This window comes from Trachemys scripta, chromosome 2 (assembly GCF_013100865.1).
Source record: "Trachemys scripta elegans isolate TJP31775 chromosome 2, CAS_Tse_1.0, whole genome shotgun sequence".
NCBI lineage: Eukaryota > Metazoa > Chordata > Testudines > Emydidae > Trachemys > Trachemys scripta.
Genome location: NC_048299.1, coordinates 194,180,408 through 194,199,969, shown reverse-complemented (window position 1 = coordinate 194,199,969; position 19,562 = coordinate 194,180,408). Strand labels below are relative to the sequence as shown.

Sequence of the window (19,562 nt, the reverse complement as noted above, 5' to 3'; positions counted from 1 at the left end):
TCCATTGACCCTTGAGAGCACAACTGCAAACTCTTAGGGAAGAGAGATGCACTGATGGTTGGGACAATTTTGGTTAGTTTTCTTTCTTGGCTTTGGCAAAAAGTTACTGGTTTAACTATGTTTGCATTAGTATTTCTAGTGTGTGGCAAAAGGACCTGGAGCTATAGGTAGGCTTTTTTTTTTTTTTTTAGTTGTATACCTCTATATGGAGGCTAACACACATGTAAATTACAGATTTAGAGATACTATGTATGTTTTAAGCAAAATATATCTCCTTACATTATATTGCCTGGAAATGAGAATGTTAATAGGTTTATTTTATCTGAAATATTCCTACTGGACAGAAACCAAGATCTTTGTAAATATTACATGTCATTTGCCAACAGGAAAAACTTAAGATCTTGTTATAGTAAATCACTCATACAGATGCTAGTGTTCTCGGAAAGATGATGTCAGTAAGCACTGTTAACAGTTTAATCACTCTGCAACTGCTGTATCATTTCCAAATAAGAGATAAAAGACCCCAAAGAGGTTTCACACAGTAACGTGCACTCACAAGGTATTCAGCCTTACTTTTTAAAGACACTACAAGAGACAATGAGTATATTTAAAATTCCACTCTGTAGAACATGGTGAAGAGAATCTTGGGGTCAGGGTAGTGGGAAACTATACCAAAATTTAAGTGCTATCCTATGAATACCAGCCTGTAATCCATCAGACAGAAATACATGCAGTACAAGGATGCATTGATCCTCTCCTTTCCACCAAAAAGAAGGTTCCTGGAAGACACTAGGATCTAGAAAACTCATGTGTGTCCTGGCTTGCTCTACTGAAATCAAACAAGCCAATTTTTGAGTGTTAATGTTTCCAGTCTGTAAATAGTTTCCAGTTATTATTCATTCAATAATTGAACTGATTATATAAATAACAGAACTTCTTCAGATGAAATTTAGTTTAAGGAACACGACTTACCTAAAAATTTATTGTTAGCCATACCAACAGAAACAGCTATGATGTAGGATTTCTAAAATTTCTAACACAAATTTTCCACTTCAACAGAACGTGCCATTGGCACAAGAAGTGGAAATCTTGAAAAATGCTTCTTATGCTGGTTCCCCTATTAAGAAGGCTTCTATACCCAGAAGAACAACATCTGAAATTAGCAACCTCTTCAGTTACTCGCTTTAGTTGTAGACTTCAGTATGCCAGGATTTCACCCAAACACCATTGTTTTTGATGGGGTCAGAATTTCACGTTTCACCTCTTTGTCCGCTCTCATATACATACAATTGTTTACATATATTGAACAGCCCAGTGGAGAACTTTTGGCACCTCGCCTGCTGCTGTTCTTTCTTCTCCCATTAATTGGTTGTGAGATTTATTTGAAAGTAAGTTCTGTTTCCAGAAATGAAAGCACAATGAGACTTTTAAATGACCTTTGATAAAGTTTAGCAAGCATGATTCCTGTTTCCTAAACATGGCATTATTAATTGCCAGGAGGGTGAAATACTATTTACTGGATTTAAAAAAAAAAAGTTAAAAGAAAATGTGGGTGAAAAAGCCCTGAACCATCCCAATGGCCCAGTGTCAGGCACCCTTGCAGACAGCAAACCCTCCTCCCTCACACAGCAAAATCTAAATCTGATTATTCCTAGCTAAGCCATCCAACTCCAAAATATTGTAAAATACAGTGCTGACAAACAAGATTCAGAGACTGCATAAAATAAAGGGAAGGCCAAGAGGTTTTCCTCCTTTGCACCATACTACCACTTGCTGTAACAATTAGTGCGGACATGTTGCGTAAATCAAGGCCTAGTCCGTAACTTCAGTATAACCAATGCACAGAGTTCTGATTATATCATACTATGCTTTTACAGCATGATTTTCCAAATATTCCAAGCATCTGCAGTTCCTCCAATTGATTTTACTGTAATTTGTGCGTGTCATTTCTGAAAAATCAGGCCACTAATTTTGAATCAGAATTTGTATCAGCTGTTACATGTTTTGTTTTAGTTACTTTCTGATGCATCTTTTAGTTTATTCCTAAAGTGCTTATAATGGTAAACTATAAATATAAAAATTTGTATATATTGTTAAAATCTACATCCACAGGATCCATCTCTAGTCAGGGTGGATTTGATTTAAAATCAATCAATTTGATTTAAATCATGATTTAAATCACTAGTCAGGAAGACTATTTAATCATGGTTTTCTACATAAAAACACATTCTTATTGGTTGTTATAACCTTAATACATATTCTTCACAACTCAGAGATAAATGTAGGTTTAATTTTTAGAAGTTACACACTATACATTTTTAAATAATGATTTATTTTGAAAACTTTTCAGATTAGTTTTACAGCTATATCAGAAAATGAAGGATTGTTTGGTTATTTCATTTACCAAAAATAAATGAAGCAGATATTTATGAAGTCATAGGGAGGTGAACTATCATTAATATTTGGAGGATTTTCTTGCCATGCTGTATTAGGAGGTGACCACCACCAAACAGACATTTAAATTGTTTTATTTAACTAAAACAACATTAAGTATTTTGGATGTTTTTCTTCAATAGCAAACATAATATTTTAACAAAACAAACATATGTCTCTCGCTTCTTACACTTATCTCCAGACTTCTTCTCCTTGTCCAGATCTATTCCGCTCCCAACAATCTTCTATTCATTGAACTTTTTGAAACTGCACTTTTAGAGAGAGATAAGGGATTGACTCTGTGTACACAAATTTGCAGAGGGACAACAGAGTTGAGGTCTGTTATTTCTCACCTCTCTGTATTATTTATTTATTTTAAAACATTTTTGCTGTTAACAAGCATGTTACCTCTGGAGACACAAATCCACAGTTTGAGAACAGCAAAAGTAAGCATCTTCGAGGGTATCTTCTAAACCAGGGGTAGGCAACCTATGGCACGCATGCCAAAAGTGGCACACGAGCTGATTTTCAGTGGCATTAACACTACCCGGGTCCTGGCCACCAGTCCGGGGCACTCTGCATTTTAATTTAATTTTAAATGAAGCTTCTTAAATATTTTAAAAAGCTTATTTACGTTACATACAACAATAGTTTAGTTATATATTATAGACTTATAGAAAGGGACCTTCTAAAAATGTTAAAATGTATTACTGGCATGCGAAACCTTAAATTAGAGTGAATAAATGAAGACTCGGCACACCACTTCTGAAAGGTTGCCGACCCCTGTTCTAGACTAAGCACTAAGTCCCATTGAGTAGATAGAAAAATTAATCTAAATAATCTATACAGAAGCCTGTGGAACCCCATAAGATTGGGTCCCTAATCCATGAACTATTGGAACTCATTTACAAAAAACTTTTAAGCATTACATGAATGTATTGTCTCGTACGATAGAATTAGAATTTATAATCCCTATTCCATGAGATATCTTTGAGCTATAATTTATCTTAATTAAAACTAATCTTTAGATATATAAAATGCTTTTTGAGGAAAACACCTATCAAAAAAATCCGATTTAAATAAAAAAAAAATCGGATGTTTTTTTAAATCATTCATTTTTATCCATCCTGTCTCTATTTAGCTCAATTTCTAATACTGATGGCACAGCTGAAGTGCAATATGCCTATTTTTAGCACGACATCTTCCTGATCTAACAATTATGAATTGTTAAGGTGCTAACAGTAAATCTGAGATACAAAACTAAAAATCACACTATAGAGGAACAATCCGATGACTTTGACAGGACAGATAAGAATTTGAAGGCCATTCTTGTAAGAATTATAGCCCCAAAAGTTGTTTTCCTTTTAACAACGTGTTTTCTGAGAAATGGTTTCATCTGTCAGGAAATGACTAGCTTTCAAACTGAACCCAGTGACATTTCAGATAAGCTTCCTCTTTCACTACCATCATACACTCAAACTGCCCCTTTCTCTACTCTAGAGTAATTTGTACTACCAATCAAATGCCAGAATACATTTTTTCTATTAGCCTCAGCAAAAACGAGTTTTTATAGCCTTTTCAAAGTTATTTATTTATCCACCACAATTAGATCCACACTAATAAAAAATAAATAAGCTAAAATATTTATGAAATTGTAGACAGTATAAAAATGAACACTTAAATATCTGTTTCAGGTTATATTTGAAGATTCACATGGATTTATGTTGTTTTTGTTTTAACAGTTAATATGGACTATGTTACATATGTTTCAGTGTAGAAGTTTAATTATGCTTTCTCTGTGAAAGAAGCAAATAATAAACTCAAGTGACATGAACCATGTTACAAAGTGCACTGAAAATCAATGGAAAGACTGCCATTAACTTCAGTGGGCTTGGATCAGGCCTGTAATGCCTAAGGCAGTCAAGAACTTAAAAAAAAAAAAAAAAAAAAAAAAAGCGCTGTTGCTACCTTTTTAGCCTGTATATTGGAGGCATCTCAGCTATAAATTTATGGGCAGACATTAATTGGTTTCACTGTTTGCCACATCTAATCCATAATGCCCAGAAAACAATCTCATGTGACATTGTGAGAAGGTTCTACCAGATTATTATAGTGGATATCTAATCTGTAGTCTTTTTAGAAATTAGTAATCTCTGGGTTTGCTCCCATTGCCCCACGACTCCACAGCATAGTTTTGCCATTTGATAATTCAGATGAAGCTCAGAAGCTCTCTTGTCCCATAAATCAGATTTTTTTAAGGATCACAATCTTGGAGAAATAAATGATAAAATTTTCAATTTCAACTCGGAATGATTTGTGCCTCCCTAATAAACTAGTTAGATAGCTTCTGGAGAGCCAGCAAGCACAGGCAACTACTATTACCAACACTATAACGTTTAAACAAAGTTAAAAGTATATTAAAGTTGCAAAGTCTAGGACTCAAAAGTTACATGTAACAAGATTAAGGATGCCATGCAACCTTAATTCAGCATTCTTGTATGTATGTGTTATGATCAGGTTCTGCGTACCCCAGGAGACTAAATTCCACAGCAGCAAGTCCTAAATGCTATGGAATTTTGTGTTTACAGTCATGGAAAAATGTTCACTTATCCCAATATCATGAAATACCCTTTAGTGCCCCCACACATACATGACTACCCCTTATTTGAAGATATATTAAAACTTGTAAATACCATTTTAAATATTAATTGAGTTTATGATAATTGTATGGTATACATGAGGGCAGTAGACGTGTACATTTGAGAGAAAAATAGAGGGTAAGCTAATGGAAGTGATGTTTCCCTAAGATGTCCCTTAAAGCATTGTCCCTTATTTTCTATCCAAAGGTGGTCACCTTTGCACGTGCATACACTCACACACCCTTCCTTCATTGCTGATATCTGAAAATACTCATGATGTTAAATTCAACAATGATTATTTTAAAGGGCAATTTATTTAATTATACTGCTCCTGCAGTGTTGTACAGGTGGCCCAGCTCAGAACCTCCTTCCTTCCCTGTGTGATAAAGAAGGGAGGAGCTTGTGGCTGGCTGCAACAGCTCATCTCCTGGGCCTCAGTTGCTGTGCTGCAGACAGAAAGCTTGCTAGCCTACATTTACCTCTCTCCCTACTCCCAGCTGGGAGCTCAACCCTGATTCCCAGCTGTTGCCTGGTTCCATGGAACAGTGCCACGTAATCCAGCTAATACCCTCATGGGAAAACTGGATCGTAAGAGGCAGCTGGAAGCAGGTCCTGCCAAGACAGGAAGAAAGAAAACAAGTCCTAGGATGACTTGCAGCAAAATAAATTCTGTGGCAAAAGTGCTGAATTCTATAGCATCTCAGAAGAAATTCCAGTCATGAAATCAGAGTTCAAGGGGCCTCAACAGATGAATATAGGTAATTACACCACTCAAAGATACTGTTGCAGGCTCTCTAAATACAACTGTATTGGTCTGTACTCAATATTTCTGCTGTTCTCTTTGCACCAGAGAGAGCTACACATACTTTTAAAATTAAAGCTCAAATTCTGGAGCAAAATTCTGCAATGAGGAGTGAATTCCCAGGAAAAGGGGAACACGTGGGCCCTTTGACAGACTCTTACCCAGCACTATACACAGGTTCTATGGCAAAGTCAGGAATATAACTCAGCTGTCATGAGTTCAAGCCTACTGCCTTAACTACAAGAGAACATCTTCTCTTCTTACAACCCTGTCCGATTCACCAGCAATCTGGTGTGCAAGATGTGGCAGTGCTCTGTAGAACAAATATTCTGTGATAATGTAATTGAACACTATCATAATGCATACACACAAGAGGGCCATCTCAAGGGCATGATGACTGAAGTCAATGGAAACAAGTCCCCAGCTTATAGCAAAAATTCTTATCAGTTGGAAGCAACAGAGGAGGAGAAAGACCTGGGTGTACTGGTTGATCACAGGATGACTATGAGCCGTCAACATGATGCAGCAATGAAAAAGGCTAATGCACTCCTAGGATGCATCAGGCAAGGTATTTCCAGTAGAGACAGGGAAGTGTTCGTACTAGGGATGTCAAGCATTTACAAAAATTAATCACGATTAATCACACTGTTTAATAATAGAATACCATTTATATAAATATTTTTGGATGTTTTCCACATTTACAAATATATTGATTTTAATTACAACACAGAATTTAAAGTGTACAATACTCACTTTATATTTTTTATTATAAATATTTGTACTGTACAAATAATAGTATTAAGTGAATTGAGAAATACAAGTACTGTAATACAATCTCAATCATGAAAGTTGAACTTACAAACGTAAAGTTATGTACAAAAAAAACTGCACTCAAAAACAACGTAAAACTTTAGAGCCTACAAGTCCACTCAGTCCTGATTCTTGTTCAGCCAATCACTCAGACAAACAAGTTTGTTTACATTTGCAGAAGATAATGCTGCCTGCTTCTTGTTTACAATGTCACCTGAAAGTGAGAACAGGCGTTCGCATGGCACTGTTGTAGCAGAGATTGCAAGATATTTACGTGCCAGATGCGCTAAAGATTCAGATGTCCCTTCATGCTTCAATCACCATTCCAGAGGACATGCATCCATGCTGAAGATGGGTTCTGCTCAATAACGATCCAAAGCAGTGCAGACCATGCATGTTCATTTTCATCATCTGAGTCAGATGCCACCAGCAGAAGGTTGATTTTTTTTTTTGGTGGTTCAGGTTCTCTAGTTTCTGCACTGAAGCGTTGCTCTTTTAAGACTTATGAAAGCCTGCTCCACACCTCGTGTGCCTCTCAGATTTTGGAAGCCACTTCAGATTCTTAAACCTTGGGTCAAGTGCAGTAGCTATCTTTAGAAATCTTACATTGGTACCTTCTATGCGTTTTGTCAAATCTGCCATGAAAGTGTTCTTAAAACGAACAACATGTGCTGGGTCATCATCAGAGACTGCTATAACATGAAATATATGGCAGAATGCAGATAGAACACAGAGCAGGAGATGTACAATTCTCCCCCAAGGAGTTCAGTCACAAATTTAATTAACGCATTACTTTTTTTTAAAACGAGCGTCATCAGCATGAAAGCATGTCCTCTGGAATGGTGGCCAAAGCATGAAGGGACACACGAATGTTTGCTTCCCGGCTCTTTGAGCTCTGGTCAAGTGAAAAATTCTCTAAGTTACATCTGTTCTTATCAGTTTAATATCTGGCACATAAAATACCTTGCAATGCCAGCTACAAAAGTGCCATGCGAACACCTGTTCTCACTTTCAGGTGACATTGTAAACAAGAAGCGGGCAGTATTATCTCCTGTAAATGTAAACAAACTTGTTTCTCTTAGCGATTGGCTGTACAAGAAGTAGGACTGAGTGGACTTGTAGGCTCTGAAGTTTTACATTGCACTCAAAAACAAAAAAGTTATGTAACCAAAAAAACAACAAAAAACTACATTGTAAGTTCATGATAAAGAAATTGCACAACAGTACTTGTATGAGGTGAACTGAAAAATACTTTTTTTCCTTTTATCATTTTTATAGTGCAAATATTTGTCAAAAAATAATATAAAGTAAGCACTGTGCATTTTCTATTCAGTGTTGTAATTGAAATCAACACATTTGAAAATGTGGAAAAAATCCTAAATATTTAATAAACTTCAATTGGTATTCTATTGTTTAACAGTGCGATTAATCACGATTAAATCTCTTTTTAGTTAATCACAAAATGTATGAGTTAATCAATTTTTTTTTTTAGTTAACTGCAATCGATCAACAGCCCTAGTTAGTACCATTATATTGCTGAGACCTCATCTGGAATTGTGTGTGCAATTCTGGTTTCCCAGGTTTAAGAAAAATTAATTCAAACTGGAACAGGTGAAGCGAAGGGCTACTAGGATGATTCAAAGTATGGAAAACCTTCCTCACGAGAGGAGACTCAAAGAGCTTGGCTTATTTAGCCTACCCAAAAGAGGGCTGAGGAGAGAGATGATTGTTCTCTATAGACACATCAGAGGGATAAATATTAGGGAGGGAGGGGAGTTATTTAGGTTATTCGCCAATGTGGACATAAGAATAAACAGATATAAACTGCCCATCAACAAGTTTAGGCTCGAAATTAGGTTAAGGTTTCTAAACATCAGAGGAATGAAGTTCTGGAACAGCCTTCCAAGGGGAGCAGTGGGGGCAAAAAGTCTAACTCCCTTCAAGTCTGAGCTTGATAAGTTTATGGAGAGGACTGTATAGTGGGACTGCCTACAATGGCATGTGGCCCATCGGGGATTGCCAGTACCAAAAATCCCTAACGGCTGGAAACAGGACACTAGGTGGGGAGGGCTCAGAATTACTACAGAGAATTCTTCCCCGGGTACCTGCCCACATGTTCAGGGTCTGATTGCCATATTTGGGGTTGGGAAGGAATTTTTCCCCAGGTCAGATTGGCAGAGACGTTGGTGGTTTTTCACCTTCCTCTGCAGCGTGGTGCAGGGTTACTTGCAGGTTTAAACTAGTGTAAATGGTGAATTCTCTGTAGCTTGAAGAAGTCTTTAAACCATGATTTGAGGATTTCAGTAACTTGGTCAGAAGTTAGGGGTCTATTTCAGGAGTGGGTGGGTGAGGTTCTGTGGCCTGCAATGTGCAGGAGGTCAGAATAAATGATCACGATGGTCCCTGTCTATGAAAGATCCCCTTTGACACCAATGGGCTTTGGATCAAGCACTAAGTTTGCACAGGCAACTTTAATGCTAGCATTTCCTTATCTTTTGAGTGCTTGACTTTATGGTCTTAATACTACACCTTTTAATCTAGTTTTTGCAGATAATTAACTACAAAAATTGAAAAACAAGTTCTGTTGTGCAGAACCATACTGTTCTACCCCCCCGTGGGTCATCAGCAGGGTTTAAACCCAGGATTTCCAGATCCACAGCACAGACCTCTACAGCTTGAGTTAAAAGAGCAACTGATATAAGTAGTAGGTTTATCCTCTGCGGAGCAGCTACGATAGAAGTATGAACATACATGGCCAGCAGCTTACACACTATTTACTAGACAGCAGTGGAATGCTCAGAACTCCTCCTCAGTTCTATTCCTGGCTCTGGAGAGTCTAATTGCTACAAACAGCACAATCTAACACAGAGTTAGCCCATTCATTCTGAAAGATAGTTAAGCAGTGGCTGAGACTTGAGTCTGGTATACCAGTTTTATCTGTTCTACTTGTGCAACCTCCCGGTTATCCCATCCGTAAAACAGGAAAAGGGAACAATATGTGCCTTCCTCCCTCAGGGAAGTGTATTGAGCCTTGCTCAGTAACAAGGTCTGTAAGACCACAGTACTAACACCATTCTCATCCCGGGTTCTATATCAGCACTCCTTTGCCTAGGCCAAAGGGATGGCTGTTGCATCTCTCTGAAGCTCTAGTTCTATAGGGCCTGGCAGGATCTTCAGTGCAGATGCAATGTTCACAGATTTTAGTAACAAGCTTCTAACAGGCTCTATAGGGCATAGCCAAATAATTTTCAAAGGCTTGTAACTAGGCCAAAGCTTGGTGGATTTTCACGGCTACAGGAAAAGGCATCTCTGACTTCAGAACCAAATCTCTGATTAATTTTGAATTCCTGCTCCAATCCATAGAGGCACTGAAGCTTTTTAAAGAAAGGGATGGAAGGTGGGGAGGAATGAATAGAGAGAGAGAGAGAGAGAGATCTATTCTTCCTCACTTCATCCTTCCAAGTGATTAAGTTGGGTTGCTGATGTTTACCAGAAAAATTCAGCATGAGACAGATACCAAGCATAGAACAGTTAAAGTTAAAGTTTGGTAAAGCTATAAGCAACTAAAAACAGAAGCTTCTTTAAAAAAAAAAAAAAAAAAAAGTGTTAAGTCATACCTATAGAGCTGCTACTAGCGCCATAAAGATTAATGTTTTATTAGTAGTATTTTACACCTGTATACACTTTTCATCCAGATATTTCAAAGCACAAAGAAAAATATCCTCATTTTTACAGACAGAAAAACTGAGGCAGAGATATTTACCAAATTTACCTTCGCAGCCACTGATTTTGGTTGCCTAAATCTAAGACATTTTGGGCCTAATTTTGAGACGTGTCAACAACTTACAGTTACCACTCACTTCAACTGGAAATGCAGGTACTCAGCACTTCTCAAAAATAAGACCCCAGGTATGTCAGACTGGGCTCTCAAAAATCAGTTTCGGCCCAAGTGACTTATTCACTATGTGGCTTTGGCTAAGTGGCAGAACTGGAAACAGAAGATGAGTTTCCAGATCTACAGGCTCATGCTCCAGTCACTAGCCATGGTGCCTTTTGAGTCTTCTTCGTCATGTAGGAGAAACCCAACATTAAACGAGGGGTCATAAACCATTAGCCTATTTTGTCTATAATATTTAGAGAGCCTTTAGTCCTGGATTTGCAAAGAAGTAGCATTAAGACTTGTCTTGTCCCTTCTGAACAAGAGTTATGATAGCAGACACTGATTAGGTAATAAGTTTTGATTAAACCATCAATATTTTTATGTAGCAGATAAACATAAGACAAGAGCACTCAAGGTGATATAACATGGAAAACATTATCTGAAATAGTTCTGCAAGTTCTTTGGAAGAGATGGCATGCCAAACCCTTAAATATAGACAATTAAAAAAATTTTTAAAGCCACTAATTCTGACAGATGAAAACATGTATTTTAAATGTTGTTAAAAGACTGATCAACACTAATTCAAATAGTGCTACAACAAAAAGTTATCAGAGGAAATTCCCTAAAAATATCTTAGCAAGCAACACAGGGCTTCTGTATGAGACACATACCAAAATAAGAATGGATAAATATTGGGGGGGGGAGGGAGAATCAGATTTAAATCAAATAAGAATAAATCTATTTTAAATAAAATTTGAAAATCTGACAACCTACATTAACATACTTCGCATACTCTATTAATATCATTTAAATTAAATAAAAAAACCCCACTAATATTCAAGTGCTGCCAAAGGTTTAAAGAAAGTCAAAACACTCAACTGGTGGAAGTCACTGGCCAAGTACCTGGAACTAGAGTTTGTTGAAGTGCAAAATCAGCTTTAGACAGCAGTAGCCTCTTCTGCAGGGGCAAAGATAATATTTTCTATATTTCAGTTTATTCAGCTAGTTCAATTCAATGACTAACTAGTTCATTTAACACTGAGAAACTGACTGGGAGCTGGAAAACTTATTTCTCTCTTCCAATCTATGAATAAATACTAGGTGGGAGAGGATGAGATCTACTAGTCCTAAAGTCTTGAAAGATACTGTGACCAGAAACAATCAGTTCAATTCACTATCTACAGACCAGAATTCCTTTGCTTAATAAATCAGTTTTAATTTATCAATACATGTTTTCCATTTAATTTTTTTTCTTATGTATCCAGCACAGTTAGGGTAGTTTCATTTAACAAATAAAAACAATTTTAAAATGCTGGTTTTGTGCATTTTAATTTAACTCCAATTTCCCTCCAAATGCATCTTGACAATTCACAACAAAACAAATCTAGTAAATAAGAAATACCACTCACCATTTTCTAACATAATAAAAAGTGTAAAAATATAAGAATCCGTAACAAACTCCATAAAAGTATTTAAATAAAGGGGCACAGCTAACAAAGTAGTGGCCAGCCAGAGATTCCAGCCAATAAAAGTAGAAGCAGCCAAATCAGGGACTCCTGTATTGGAATGAGAGGGTAAAATGGGGCACAGACAGGGTTACCTTCCCAGCACTCCCTTGGACTCAGAACTGTACAAGAGTTAGCACCCTGACTCTCTTGGCACTAAGAGCACAGGTGGTGCTGTGCCTTGCCTCCATCCTATGTTATCTAACCTTCAGGGAAACTACAGAGACTCCAGCAAGTAAGAGCAGAAGCAGCCAAATCAGGGATTTCTGGACATTCAGAGACATTTCTACATATGGCTGAACTTCCTCCATCCTGTGCTGATTGGGTACTTGATCCAACCCTCCCTCTCAGTCTCTTCATCTCAGCTTTTTTCTCCTGCCCGGTTCACCTCAGTCCCTTTCCCTTTAACAAATCCCCCCTCCTAAGCACCCATCTGACACATACCCCCCAAAAAGAATCTTGGCACTAACATGACATTTGCCAACATAACATTGTTTACTCTGCTTGTCTGTTCTACACCTTCATCCACCCTCTGCTTGTCTTGTCTATATAGATTGTAAGCTCTTTGGGGGCAGGGACCACTCTGTTTGTACAGTGCCTATTACAATGGGACCCCTTTAAGGTTGGTCCTTAAGCACTACTGTATTAAACATGATTCATTATAGAAACCAGTGAAAATCAACCTCTCTTTAGGAAAATAAATACAAATGCAAAACAAGATGGAAACTGATTATGTAAATCAAGGTTGCCTGCTTGTTCATTTAAATCATGATTAGAATCAGTGATTTAAAATTAGTCCACCTTGCTTGCTCACAAACATTTATATATTTGTACAGTGTCTATAACTACCATTAGAGTAATCACTGTAACAGTGTGTTATAACAGCCACTAGTTTATTTCTTCCCCAAAAGGTACATATTTTAACATGCAAGCCAGTTTATAGAAGGACCAAACTTTCTATTGTTTAAAAAACAGATACATCTCAAAAGCAAATCATTTTAGGTTATACATAAAGGGTTCATAAGAATCTCTTTGAAAAGGAAAAAAATGAGAAAAATGTTTTCATTATGCATTTAATTACACCGAGCAAAGGATATATACTTACATGGGCTGACATCTCTGTATCTATTTCGATTTCTGTTTTCTGGATATTTTGCAACTCTATGAGGATAGTCATTGGATTTATGCCGAATTTCCTTAAAATTACAAAAATACAGTTTAATAATAAAATCCTCAATTCAGAGTAACATTCTGCACAGCAAAAAAGAGCATCTTCAAGCCAATTAATTAACATTTTAAAATAATCATATTACAGTTCATTGAGGTTCACCTTTGCTCAGAACTTCATTTGTGCCTAGCATTTAACTTGACTATTGAATACTGGCATTTAGAACTATCAGCTTCTTACACTTATCTAGTCAGTTAACACTGCACAGACAGCACAGACACAATTTGGTGACTTTCACATGGCATGAAACAAGGGAGGATGAAGAATTTGGCATGGCTATGCTCTTCACATATGGCCTCATATAGGGTCTCCCATGCCAAAATGGGACTTAGATAGGACTAGTACTGTTTTACAGATATCCCCTCTGCACCATGAAGTGTCTGCGAAATCCAATACAGCTCCTCTCTGTTGTCAAGACTGATAGTTCTTGGTGATTTCAGTATCATACAGATAACTGAGTTAGCTCCTGATTTGTAGCTGTGGTAACAATCATGGGACTATTCCAGTTGTCTGACAACTCACACAGGTGACCATATTCAGGGTCTGTTTGGAATGGAACAAAGACAATTAACTCCATCAGAGAGAGGTCACAATACACCATCCCCAGGACAGCAAGGGAAGTATTTTGAGGGTCTGCTCTCAAAAGTTCCTAGAACATGTATATTTCCAGAGTGTTCTGAGAGACAATTCTATTTAACAGTCCAGAAGAACGGGGAAGTAGATTGTGTGAAGGGATGAAGGGGTTTTAGCGATTGGCCCTTGACTAATGATAGTGGCCTCAAAATACAGAATTTCAGAAACATAGAAGAGAAGAGACCTTGAGGGGCCATTCAGTCCAGCGCCCTCTGCTGAGACAGGCCCTAGTATACCCAAATCATCTCTAACAGGTGTTTGTTTAACCTGTTCTTAAAAATCTTCAATGATGGGGATTCCACAGCCTCCCTTGGTAACCTATTCCAGTACTTAACTTTCCTTAAAAGTTACAACATTAGGAAAAACTTACTAACCTACATCTCCCTTGTGGCAGATTAAGCTTATTACTTCTTGTCCTACCATCAGAGGATATGGAGAAGAATTTATCCCCATCCTCTCTCTAACAGCCCTTAACATATTGGAGACTTATCAGGTCACCCCTACAGTCTTCTCCCCGCCCCCCAGAAGAAACATGCTCACCTGTTTAAACTTCTCCTCATAGGTCCTGTTTTCTAAATCTTTTATCATTTTTGTTGCCCTCCAATTTGTCTGCATCTTTCTTAAAGTGAAGTGTCCGAAACTGGATACAGTACTCCAGCTGAGGCCTTACCAGTGCTGAGTAGAATGGGACAAATACCTCCCATGACTTCCATACAATACTCCCGTTAATATACCCCAGAAAAGTGCATCACATTGTTGGCTCATATTCAATTTGTGATCCACTATAACCCCCAGATCCTTTTCAGCAATACTATCACCTAGCCAACCAGTCACTCCTGATTTTGTAGTTGTGCATTTGATTTTTCCTTCCTAAGTGTAGTACTTTTCCCTGGTCTTTTCCCAATTTCATCTTGTGGATTTATCGAAGTCATTTTAAATTCTAACCCGTTCTCCAAAGTGCTAGCAACTCCTCCCATCTTAGTGCCATCTGCAAATTTTATAAGCATACTCTCCACTACATTATCCAAGTCATTAATGAAAATATAGAACAAGTACCTGGCCAACGACAGACCTCTGTGGGACCCCACTGAATATATCCTCCCAGTATATTGATCCATTGATAACTACTTTGAGTACAGTCTTTCAACCAGATATACACCCATCTTATAATAATTTCAGCTAGAACACATTTCCCTAGTTTGCTTATAAGAATGTCATGGAAGAACAGTGTCAAAAGTCTTACTAAAACCAAGATACATCATGTCTACTGCTGCTCCCCCGCCCCCGCAAAAAAATAAAAACAACAACATCCACTAAGCCAGGAATCATGACAAAGAAGGAAATTAAGTTGATCTGGCATGATTTATCCTTGAAATCCATGCTGGATATTTCTTATAACGGTATTATCCTGTAGGCACTTACAAACATTGTTTAATAATTTCTTCCAGATATAGAAGTTAGGGAACAAAGAGGATCTGGGGCATAGACCAGTCAGCCTTTTTTAAAAGAACGGTACTATATTTGCCCTTCTCCAGTCCTCCGGGACCTCCCCTGTCCTCCATGAATTCTTAAATACAACTGTTAACTGTGCCAAGAATCCTTTAAGTACACTCGGCTGAACTTTGTCAGGCCTCCCAACTTGAATACATCTAAAATATTCTTCAGTCTGTTCTTTCCCTATTCTGGCTTGTATTCTTTCCACCTTGTTGTTAATGTTAACTGTGTTAAGCATCTGGTCACAACTAATCTTTAAATGAAGTCTGAAGCAAAACAGGCATTAAACTTCTCAGGCCTTCTTGATATCTGTTATCAGACCTGCTATTTAGTTCCACTAAAGAGTGGACTACACTTTCCTTCATCCTTTTCTTGCTCCTCAGTAAGAAGAGATTCTGAAAATATATGTCTTCCATGTCCCTTGCAAGATGTAACTCATCTTGTGCCTTAGCCTTTCTGATTTTGTCCCTAGATGTTTGCCCTATTCATCTGTATTCACCCTTTGCAATTTGTCCATTTTTCTACTTTTTTACTCCTGGGGGAATTCTACGCCCCTGTGCAATGCAGAATTTGTGCACAATTTCATGTTTCCACTACAGAATTGGGGCTGTAGAGCTGCTGGCAGCCATTAGGGGCTGCTGGACTCTGCAAAGCCCAGCTCTCCAGCTCACAGCAAGTGGAGTGCCCAGTCTGGTGGGGATGGAGGCTCTGCACACTCTGGCTGCCCGGCTTGATCCTCATCCACCCGGGGACGGGAGAGAGCCCAGGAGACCCAGTTCTCACAAAGGGTGAAGAAGGGCAGGCAGCACCACACCACATCCCACAGTAAAGAAGCTGGGGGGACTAAAGACTCTGAGGAGAGGTAGGAGGGAGTCTGGGCTCTGAGGATGCCCTGCAGCTGAGCTCTGAGGGTGCCCCACAGCTGGGCTCTGGGGGGGAGGGGGAAGCAGGTGCGGGTGTCTGGGTTGGAGGTGCCCCGTGGCTGGGCTCTAGGTTGTCATGGGGTTTTTTTCCCCTTAAACTCTCTCCTCCTGAGGGATTTTTTTTTTTTAAATCGGTATTGTTGGCATACTTGACAGATATTTTGAAATAAATTACGAAAACTGAAACTGGAGTGATAATGTTGTGTAATTTTGACAAAAAAATACGCAGAATTTTTAAACATTGTGTGCATAATTTTTAGGTGCAGAATTCCCCCAGGAGTAACTTTTGTAGATTTCCCTTTGATTTTTAGATGATTAAAGAGCTCTTGATGGAGCCATATTGGCTTCTTATTATTCTTCCCATCTTTCCTTCTCTTCTGGTTAGTCTCCTATTATGCCTTTAATATCTCTAAGTGCCAACTCTCCTGACTTTTTCCCCCTTAGATGTTCCTCCCAAGAGCTTACCTACCAGTTTTCAGCGTTTGTTGAAGTCTGCCTTTTTGAAATCTATTGTCCTTATTCTGGTACTCATTCCTCCCTCTCCTTAGGAATCTTGATTCTATCACTTTCACCCAAATTGCCTTTTACCTTCAGATTCACAACCACTTTCTCCCTATTGGTCAGAATCAAGTCTAAAATGCCCACCTCCCCTGCTTACTTCCTCCACCATCTGAAACAAGAAATTCTACCAACGTGTTCCAAGACCTATTACAGATTGTATTTGTGCCCTTCCCCAGCTTCATCCTCCAAGGCCAGCTTCATCTAATACAGTCAAATAGAAAAGATGGCTAGAGTGCCAGCCGTCTGTTGAGTCTGACTAACTGTGACAGACTTTTTGTAGTCTCTGTAGTTCTATCTGAGGAGATAAACACAAGTTTTTTACTTTACAATACACCTTGTCAAGTCTTCTCTCCTTCCTTCACATCAGTGATGCTGCTACTTCTGACAATAAGGTCCTACATGACTCAAAAAATATTCTCCCCATTTTTTCTCTCCAGTAAAGCCATTGAAGGGGTCCTGACTATTCTTTGCCTTGACTATTGTAATCTCCTCATGGACTTCCTTCAATTTACCTTCTGCACCATCCTCATTGCAAAAAAGCCCCACTCTCCTCAAATCTCTTCAAATTGTCTTCACTGTTCTTCCTGAAAACAGGCATAATCAGAGAGGATTTCTACAGAACTATAACCTAAAATGAATATGGTCACTTACATTGAAATATCATTACATATAAACAATTTAAACATTTGTGGATTAAAAATCTGCGTGATAAGTGTTACTTATTTTTATGGAAAAGTACACATCACATTTTTATTTTTAAAAAGTCTCTCTTAAAAAGGTTAGTGCACATTTACTGACAATTTTGGGGCAGCTAAATCTACTAGAGATACAAGAGCTAAAAACAACAAAATTATCCAAAAGAAACCTCTCATCAAAATGCACTTCTTTAAGCCCTTCTCTCTCAATATGCATGTTTACATACAAACCCCTCTGATTTGCCACAGAAGTTAAACTAGCAGAGGATATCATTACAATGACCCAAAATCTGTTGGAGGAGAGTTGACCCTAACCACCCCTCAATCTCTCACTCCAATATCACAGAAGCTCCCACCTTTGAACTGGGCTCCACAACTGGGAGGGACACGATCAGGGAGCAGATGTAATACACAGCATCATCCCAGACAAATCCACACAGAAATATCACTGGGGACAAATGCTAGAGAGTCATCATTGCATGGACCCCAGGGAGTAGCACAAAGAAGCCAGTCTTCTATAGAAATTCCTAATCTCTCCCCAGACAGCCATGGAATTTCTCCACAAACAATGGCAAGTCCATGGAACTAGAGGGCTCACTCTACAAGGAAGGTAATCCCACCTTCTTTCACCTATTGAATATTTCCTTAAGAATTCCCTGAGCATAATTAGTAGTCTCCCTTGCCGCCAGTATTTATTACCCACCTGTATGGGGAGGTTTGGGGGACAGGAGGAGGGGGTAGGAAAGTAAGTAATACTTCAGCACATATATCAGACATGTCAATGGTGAAAGTAATTTCATATGAACAAAAATACTTGTATAAAAATATTTTTGCCTCTGTCACAAAAACCCATTTTTCTGGGTTTATATTTTATTTAATAAAATTCCAGAAATATTACAAACAAAATACAAACATTTTAAGGAGCAGAGATAAATGAAAAATTGCTCAAGAGATTACTGAAAACACTTCACAGTGTACAATACCAGAATGGCAGAATTTGGAAATATCTACACAATATAGCTGAATTCAGAACAGAAAACCTGTAACTAACTGAAAAGCCTTCCAGAGCTTTTGCTATTTACATTTTCATGTGAATTTATTCCATCTGGTTTATTTTAATAAAATTAAGATGATTTAGGAAAGAATTTACACACTATGGACATACACCATGCGATATTCTGCATACATTTTGCTAGTAGTGGTGGGCAATATTGGTTACAGAACTACTACTGGTACACTTTGCCATCTGTGAAATTTTGCTTAATTTATTATCACCTGCCCCATTAAATTTAAATCTTAGTATTATTTCACTGTTTCAGATACTGTATGTTATTTGCATATATATTTAAAAACAAAGTTTAAGAGTAAAATACATTGCGATTTTAGTTTAACAGAATGAAAGCACAGCATAATGGGATAGGAAGTCAGCAGGTTTGCCATCTGACTTTTACGTATGTCTTAACATGGTTGTGTAGTCACAGCACCAGTGCTGTACAAAAAACCCCCCCACAAAGGAAGTAGCTCCCAGTGCTGTCTACGCTGGCATTTTACAGCACTGAAACTTGCAGCACCCAAGGGGTTGTGGGGGGAAGGGTTCACAACCCCTAAGTTGGAGCACTGTAAAGTAGCCGTGTAGACAAGGGCCTTCACAAGTTACATTCACTTAGTGCTGCTTATTCCTCATTTGTAAAACACAGCTAATAGCTAGTATCAGAGGGGTAGCCATGTTAGTCTGAATCTGTAAAAAGCAACAGAGGGTCCTGTGGCACCTTTGAGACTAACAGAAGTATTGGGAGCATAAGCTTTCATGTGTAAGAACCTCACTTCTTCAGATGAGCCTCACTTCTTGCATCTGAAGAAGTGAGGTTCTTACCCACGAAAGCTTATGCTCCCAGTACTTCTGTTAGTCTCAAAGGTGCCACAGGACCCTCTGTTGCTTTTTACAGATTCAGACTAACA

General features: G+C 38.2%; 1 protein-coding gene across 3 annotated transcripts in view; it reads right to left on the bottom strand.

Moving 5' to 3' along the window:
• Positions 1 to 19,562, bottom strand: part of PTPN2 (protein tyrosine phosphatase non-receptor type 2) — a 55,511-nt gene that overhangs the window by 34,663 nt on the left and 1,286 nt on the right. For all 3 annotated transcript variants that reach the window (XM_034762576.1, XM_034762574.1, XM_034762575.1), the window contains exon 2: positions 13,175 to 13,265. In XM_034762576.1, the coding sequence (XP_034618467.1) occupies positions 13,175 to 13,265 (91 nt within the window). The remainder of the gene's footprint in view (positions 1 to 13,174; positions 13,266 to 19,562) is intronic.